At 52.0% G+C, this 8441-nt stretch overlaps 1 protein-coding gene across 3 annotated transcripts in view; it reads left to right on the plus strand.

Annotated features, from left to right (window-relative positions):
• Positions 1 to 8441, plus strand: part of slc8a3 (solute carrier family 8 member 3) — a 71697-nt gene that overhangs the window by 58387 nt on the left and 4869 nt on the right. For 2 of the 3 annotated variants that reach the window (XM_079842482.1, XM_079842480.1), the window contains one exon: positions 1767 to 2039. In XM_079842482.1, coding sequence (XP_079698608.1) covers positions 1767 to 2039 — 273 coding nt within the window. The remainder of the gene's footprint in view (positions 1 to 1766; positions 2040 to 8441) is intronic. The other variant, XM_079842481.1, reaches the window with a different exon arrangement.

Below are 8441 nucleotides of genomic sequence, written 5' to 3' on the forward strand. Positions count from 1 at the left end.
GAAAATAAATTAGTACTTTAACTCAGCAAGGGTGCATTTAATTGATCAAAAGTGACAATTATAATGTTACAAAAGATTCTATTTCAAATAAATGCTGTTCTTTTGAACTTTCTATTCATCAACTGTTTCCACAAAAAATATTGTAGTGTTCTCAGACAAGGACGAGACATTTTTTGTAACAAGGGGTGTTTATTTAGAGGCTGTTGTCGGCCACAGCCCACGCCATACACACCCCGACTTATAAGAGATCTGCACCTGAACCAGCGAAGTACTCTTTCTGCCCCCTCTCTCCAAGGTTTCTCTCACAACCCCACAGAGAGCGGAGCATTTTCCATGAATAAAATACAACATTAACATTAAACACATCCTTATTTGTAACACAACAGCCTTTTTGCACACATTACAATATTATGCATCACTGTTTTACTCATTGATAAAATTAAGAAATGTTTCTTGGTCACCAAATCATCATATTGGAATGATTTCTGAGGCCCTGTTTATACCTGGTATTAAGAAGCATTTTGGTCGATCGGTCGTAGATGAGGGAGACACATTTCCATTTACACCTGGTGTTTTAATCCGTCTCTTTTATCCACTTTTAACCACTTCTGTCCTGATTTCATTGAGGGGAGGAACTATGGGCTGGTAAATGTATGGGGTTTTTTTTCAGATCTTTCGATTTGGCGTCATCCACTTGTGATCCAATCAACCAAAAAACTTCTTAATACCCGGTTGGTAACAGGATAAAAGGCACTGAAGACTGGAGTAATGATGCTAAAATTTACGCTTTGCCTTTACAGGAATAAATTACATTTTAAAACTTATGAAAACAGAAAATAGTTATTATAAATAGTAATAATATTTCACAATATTACTGTTTTAACTATATTTTTGATCAAATAAATTCAAAACTTTTGAACAGTAGTGAAGACATGAACTAATAGTGAACTGCACTTCTACAACATTTATTAATCTTTGTTAATGTTAATTTCAAAATTTACAACATTTTATAATATACGTTATTAAAATACAAAGTTTTATTTGTTAACATTAGTTGTGCACTGAGAAGTAACATGAACAAACAATGAACAGCTGTATTTTTATTAACAAAGATTAACAAAAACAGTAACAAATGTATTGCTAATGGTTCATGTTAGTTAATACATTAACTAATGTTAACAATTGAGACCTTATTGTAAAGTGTCACCGACACATGTACTAAAAGCAACTTGTGTGGGTCTTAAATTTGTTTACTTCTCAGTTATTATATAAACATACACTCATGTTCATATTGCACACAGACACCTTTTTATTATTTATTTCTATTCCATGTATATAAAAAATATTTTTTGTCAAATTACCCGGCCCACGTGAAAACTGTGCCCACAATACTCCTACACGGTTCCACTGATCCCTCTACCCATGTTCATTTACTGAACATTTTGGCTAATTTAATAATGATTTCAGCTACCAATAAAAGTGTAGCATTATTATCTCTGTTTGATATGTTTTCCCATGTTTAAATCCATCCCCAAAATAATCCGACATATAGAAATATAATTACTGCTGTCACAGTATATAGCCTTCAATTACCGTGACTATCAAACATTCAGTGTTACCAAGGCAACAGGACCCTTAAATCGCTAGGTATGGTCAGGTATGGAAGTTGTTGTGTAATGTGGGTGACAACAATGCTAACATTTTTCATTTTCTTATTTTTCCTCCCCCCGTTCCCTTCCCCCCATGTCTTTCTGTATTTATCTCAGGAGATGAGGATGAGGATGAGGGTGGAGAAGAACGTCTGCCATCTTGTTTTGACTATGTCATGCATTTCCTGACTGTGTTCTGGAAGGTTCTATTTGCCTGCGTCCCGCCCACGGAATACTGGAACGGTTGGGCGTGTTTCATTGTTTCTATAGTGATCATCGGTCTTTTGACTGCTGTGATTGGTGACCTAGCCAGTCACTTTGGCTGCACCATTGGCCTGAAGGACTCTGTCACCGCTGTGGTGTTTGTAGCTCTGGGAACATCCATCCCTGGTGAGTTTTTTTGTATGCTTTTAATTGCCCTCGTGATGCATTGTTATAAATACAGTTCCCTTTGGTTCAGTCACTACGACGTACGTTAGTGACTAACGAATGGGGGTTTCGCTTAGAAGCCAATCATCTTCTTCGTATTCAACAGCGCCCAATGGCAGTGCCAATGCCATGGGCATGCGGAATTTGCATGCGTAACTCCGCCCCACCTCGTGGGTATATCAGGAAGTACGCTGGCAACATCGCATTATGTTTCTGCTTTGGAGCCAAGAGGATCTCTTCACTCCTACAAGCCTGATCTGAGTCTTCGACAGCTTTTCGAGACGAGCAGCTTTCCAGAGGCGTTGGTGTTACGGCGCGTTCCAGTGATCATCATACTGCCTGCCTGCTGATCTGCGCAGTGGTCCGCTAGACAGCTGGTGTGTGGTCCCTGGGCGCTTCGGCGTTCTCTGCGAGGCTTTCCTCTCATAAAAGAGCTTACACGTGACGCGTCCTTTTCAGGATGTCTCGTCCGTGTACTTCTGGGTGTGGTCGGTTGCTTTCCTCCTCTGATGGGCACGAACACTGTCTGGTATGTTTGGGCTTTCAGCATGCTCAGACAGCGTTCGTGGATGAGTCATGTTCTCACTGCGGGAACATGACCATCGCAGTGTTGCGGTCAAGACTCCATGACCTTCGTACTGAAGTGAGAGTCCCCTCTACCACACCCCGATCTACTGAGTCCCAGAGGCCCAGTACTTCGGCTGGTGGTCAGGGTGACTTGACGGTTACGGTGTGGAACAAAGCCCCGACGCTCATGCCTCGGGCCACACCCCCGTCTTGCACATTGCAACCCGCGAGCGTTCAGATGCAGATCGCGGGGCCCCCCGCGCATCTCGTTTGGCGCTCCGGAGGAGGATGCGATGTCGATCACCGCATCACAAGGTGGGCTCGAGTCCTCTGGAGATGATGACTCGGCTGTGCTGCCGCCCTCGGGCGTGCCAGCATTGCCCGAGTCAGATCCAGAGCTGACAGCCATGTTGTCTCGGGCAGCCGCAAGTTTAGGGATCGAGTGGAACCCTCCACCCTGTCCCGAACGCTCAAGGCTCGACGATTGGTTTTTGGGGGCTCGCGCTGACACCCGTCAGTCCCTGCCCTCAATACCTTTCTTTCCCGAGCTGCATGAGGAACTCACGCGGTCCTGGAAGTCCCCGTTGTCTTCCCGCGACCGTTCGGTGGCTTCCTCCGCCTTCTCCGTCCTCGATGGGGCGGCAGCTAAAGGGTACACTGGGATCCCTCCAGTTGAACGTTCTGTTGCGATGCAACTGTGTCCTCAGAGCGCTTCAACCTGGCGTGGTGATCCTAAGCACCCCTCCAAAGCCTGTCGGTTCACATCAACCTTGGTGTCGAAATCGCACAGAGCCGCGGGGCAGGCTGCCGCTTCGCTGCATGCCATGGCGATCCTCCAGGTCTACCAGGCCAGGATCCTCAAAGACATGCACGAGGGTGGAGTTGATCCGGGGCTCTTAAATGAGCTGCGTGCCGCCACCGACCTCGCTCTCCGGGCGACGAAGGTGACCGCACGCTCCCTGGGTCAAGTGATGTCCACAAATGTGGTCCAGGAGCGTCACCTATGGCTGAACCTGGCCGATATGCGGGACACCGAGCGGACCCGGTTCCTCGATGCCCCCATATCCCAGGCCGGCCTCTTCGGCGGGGCGGTTGAGGACTTCGCCCAACAGTTCTCAATCGCCCAGAAGCAGACTGAGGCTATCAAACATTTACTGCCCCGGCGGCCAGCTGCTGCCTCCACCCAGCCGCCGGCACAGTCGCCTCAGTCTGCTCCACGCCGAGGGCGCCCTCCTAAGGCTCCCGCCCCTCCCACCCGGTCCAAGCAGCAGCCTTCACCTGGGCCGGGTCGCGGAGGAAGCCGTAGGAAGGCGTCCAAGTCCCCTCAGGCCGCCCCGCGCCCCGCTAAACGCCAGGCCAAGCGGCGCTCCTGAGACGGACGGCTCAGGGATGGGAAATTCTTTCGAGGAGATGGTAGCAGGACCACTCCTTCCCCCGGTGGAGGGCCGGGGGAGAATCCTTTGTTCAGCTGCTGGCCCCCGGGTCAGCAGCACCCTATGTTGGTCAAAGAAAGAATTAACACTCCCATCCCTGAGCCCACAGAGTCCGGTGATGAGGGTGCGCGCCACCCACGGGTCCCGCCACTCGCATCCCACTCTGTCGCCAGCCTCCTGGCAGAGCAGACCCCAGTGGAACGTGCGTCCTTCCCTGGTCTCCTCTGTCAGGACGCAGCTGCATCGCTGCAAGCCCACACCGGGTACGTCTGTACACCGTATGACCCCGCTGGTGCAGTTTCTGGATGTCTGGCTTCAGCTTCCAGGGCTGTCCCGCTGGGTCGAGCGGACCGTCAGGCGCGGCTACGCGATTCAGTTCGCGCAGGTTCCTCCCTGCTTCCGGGGAGTCCGTTCCACCATGATCGGGGCCAACGCCCCCGTCATGCGAGCGGAGATTGCCACCCTACTGGCGAAGGGTGCGATCGAACCTGTCCCTCCAGCCGAGATGAATTGCGGGTTTTACAGCCCGTACTTCATTGTACCCAAAAAGACCGGTGGGCTACGGCCAATCCTGGACCTGCGCGTCTTGAACCGTTACCTTCACCGGTTTCCGTTCAAGATGTTGACAGCGAAACGCCTTTTCGAATGCGTTCGTCCACACGATTGGTTTGCAGCGATCGACCTGAAGGACGCCTACTTCCATGTCTCCATTTTGCCTCGACACAGACCGTTCCTACGGTTTGCTTTCGAGGGGCGGGCATATCAGTACGCAGTTCTACCATTCGGGCTATCTCTGTCCCCTCGCGTCTTTACGAAGATTGCCGAGGCAGCCCTTGCGCCCCTTCGGCAGCACGGGGTTCGCATCCTGAACTACCTCGACGACTGGCTCATACTGGGTCACTCTCAAGAGCAGGTTTGCGGACACAGAGATTTGGTGCTCCATCACCTAGCCCGTCTGGGCCTTCGGGTCAACTGGGAGAAGAGCAAACTTTGCCCCGCGCAGAGGATCTCTTTTCTCGGTATGGATATCGACTCGGTCGCCATGTGCGCGCAGCTTTCGAGCGAGCGCGCGCAGTCTCTGCTGACTTCCCTTCGACAACTCGAGGGCAAGAGTGCGGTTCCACTGAAACACTTTCAGAGGCTCCTGGGGCATATGGCATCTGCAGCCGCGGTAACGCCGCTCGGATTGCTTCATATGAGACCGCTTCAGCACTGGCTACGCGATCGAGTCCCGAGATGGGCATGGCGGTCTGGCACGCTCCGGGTACAAGTGACTCGGGCCTGCTTACAGACACTCACCCCGTGGTCGAACCTCAGTTTTCTACGGACCGGAGTGTCCTTAGAACGAGCTTCCAGGCATGTTGTTGTGACAACAGATGCATCATCCACGGGCTGGGGTGCCATGTGCAATGGACAAGCAGCCGCGGGCTCCTGGACAGGACCCCAGCGCCTTCTGCATGTCAATTGCCTCGAGTTACTGGCAGTACGGTTCGCCCTGCACCGCTTCCGAGCGTTGCTGAGGGGTCAACATGTGCTAGTCAGGACAGACAACACGGCCGTAGTAGCGTACATCAACCACCAGGGCGGTCTACGCTCCCACCGTATGTCTCAACTCGCCCGCCATCTCGTTTTGTGGAGTCAGAAGCGCCTGAGGTCCCTTCGTGCTGTCCACATCCCTGGAGACCTGAACTGTGCAGCCGACGAGCTCTCACGGTTTCAGCCTCTCCCCGGAGAGTGGAGACTCCACCCCCAGACGATCCAGCTGATATGGGAACGGTTCGGCGACGCACAGGTAGATCTGTTTGCCTCCCAGGACTCTTCCCATTGCTCCCTGTATTATTCCCTGACCGAGGGCACCCTCGGCACGGATGCACTGGCGCACAGCTGGCCGTCAGGGCTACGCAAGTATGCGTTTCCCCCAGTGAGCCTTCTTGCACGGGTACTGTGCAAGATCAGGGAGGACAAGGAGCAGGTCATCTTGGTCGCCCCGCTTTGGCACGGCCAGACCTGGTTCCCAGAACTCTTACTCCTTGCGACAGCCCCTCCCTGGCCTATTCCTCTGAGACCGGACCTCCTTACTCAGAGACGGGGCACCTTTTGGCACCCGCGTCCAGCGTTCTGGAAGCTCCACGTGTGGCTTCTGGACGGGACACAGTAGGTTTGAGTAGCCTTCCACCTGCGGTGGTCGCTACCATCACTTCCGCTAGAGCTGAGTCTACACGACGTCTCTATGCGTTGAAGTGGAACCTCTTCGTCACATGGTGCTCTTCCCGCCAAGAAGACCCCTGGAAATGCCCGATCGGGTCCGTGCTATCGTTTCTCCAGGAGGGGGTGGAGCGAAGGCTGTCTCCCTCCACCCTTAAAGTGTACGTGGCCGCAATATCTGCCTACCACGATCTCCTGGGAGACAAAAAGGTAAGTCAGCACGACCTGATCATCAGGTTCCTGAGGGGGGCGAGGAGACTGAATCCTCCTCGCTCTCCTCTCGTTCCCTCTTGGGACCTCTCAGTAGTCTTAAGTGCTCTGCAGAGGCCTCCCTTTGAGCCTTTGCGGTCGGCCGAGATTAAGTTCTTGTCTATGAAGACGGCTCTGCTGACCGCATTGGCCTCGCTTAAGAGGGTCGGGGACCTGCAAGCATTTTCGGTTGACGAAGCGTGCCTTGAGTTCGGGCCGGCTAACTCTCACGTGATCCATGAGACCCCGGCCCGGATATGTGCCCAAGGTTCCTACCACTCCGTTCCGAGATCAGGTGGTGAACCTGCAAGCGCTGCCTTTGGAGGAGGCAGACCCAGCCTTGGCATTGCTCTGTCCAGTACGCGCTCTCCGCGCCTACGTAGACATGACGCAGTGTTTCAGGACCTCAGACCAGCTCTTTGTCTGTTATGGTGGAGAGCGGAAGGGAAGCGCTCTCTCAAAGCAGAGGTTGTCTCACTGGATAGTGGACACCATTGTTTTGGCATACCAGCAGCAAGGCCGACCATGTCCCCTTGGTGTGAGGGCACACTCCACCCGGAGTGTGGCCTCCTCTTGGGCTCTAGCGCATGGCGCCTCGCTAACAGACATCTGCAGAGCTGCAGGCTGGGCGACACCCAACACATTCGCCAGATTCTACAATCTCCGAGTGGAGCCAGTGTCCGACTATGTACTCGCCCCTACGGGTGGCCGGTAATGGGCCAGGCTCAGGTGTCTTCGCTTGCTCGCCATTCCACTCCAAGGACTGGATACGTGCGATATTTTCCTCAGGTGAGCTCCCCGAGAGCCCTGAGCTCCTCCAGCACTGTTTACGCCGACATCAGTTCAGTCTGCCCTTTCGAGCCCAGACCCTCATGTCCGGCCAGGTGCTCCGTGTGCATGGTTCCCCTCCGGCGACCCCCACACGAGTATTCCCACCGTAAGCCTCCTCAGTGAGCAGGTGTCTTTCCCTTGGCAAGTCCCTGCCACCCCTAGGGTTAAAAATCCACCTTCGGCTGGTACCCTAGAGATCTTCCATATGCAACCCTCAGCGGGTCATATGTGTATTCTCTAAGTCCTCCCTACGGTAGGCATCTTGGCATTCCCTCACTGGGATATGCTTCCCAGTGTACCTTGGTAATCCTGTGTTAAGTGGGAGTCCTACGGCCTTAAGTGGCGGGTCTCACACTTACGCAGGGCACTGGATGACAGCCGAGTGGCGTTGTTGAATAGGATCCCCCATTCGTTAGTCACTAACGTACGTCGTAGTGACTGAACGAAAGGGAACGTCTCGGTTACGTATGTAACCCTCGTTCCCTGAGGAGGGAACGGAGACGTACGTTTCCTTTGCCACGTCAGCTGTGCTGCCTGGAACGCGGAGTTCAGTCTTGGCTCCTGCAGCAGTAACATAATGCGATGTTGCCAGCGTACTTCCTGATATACCCACGAGGTGGGGCGGAGTTACGCATGCAAATTCCGCATGCCCATGGCATTGGCACTGCCATTGGGCGCTGTTGAATACGAAGAAGATGATTGGCTTCTAAGCGAAACCCCCATTCGTTAGTCACTAACGTACGTCTCCGTTCCCTCCTCAGGGAACGAGGGTTACATACGTAACCGAGACGTTTTCAAGGGGTCATATCATAGACCCTAACTTTGAAAAGTGTGGGTCCAGTAAAATTAATAGTATTTAAAGAAATGAATACTGTGCTCAAAAAAGTGACAGTAAAAAAAGTGTAGGTAACACTTTAGAATAATGATCATTAGTTAACATTAGTTAGTGTATTAACTAACATGAACTAACCATGAGCAGTACATTTGTTGCTGTATTTGTTCATCTTTGTTAACGTTAGTTAATATAAATACAGCTGTTCATGGTTTGTTCACGTTAGTTCACAGTGCATTAACTAAT

Source organism: Gobio gobio (genome assembly GCF_949357685.1).
Source record: "Gobio gobio genome assembly, chromosome: 18".
Lineage (NCBI taxonomy): Eukaryota > Metazoa > Chordata > Actinopteri > Cypriniformes > Gobionidae > Gobio > Gobio gobio.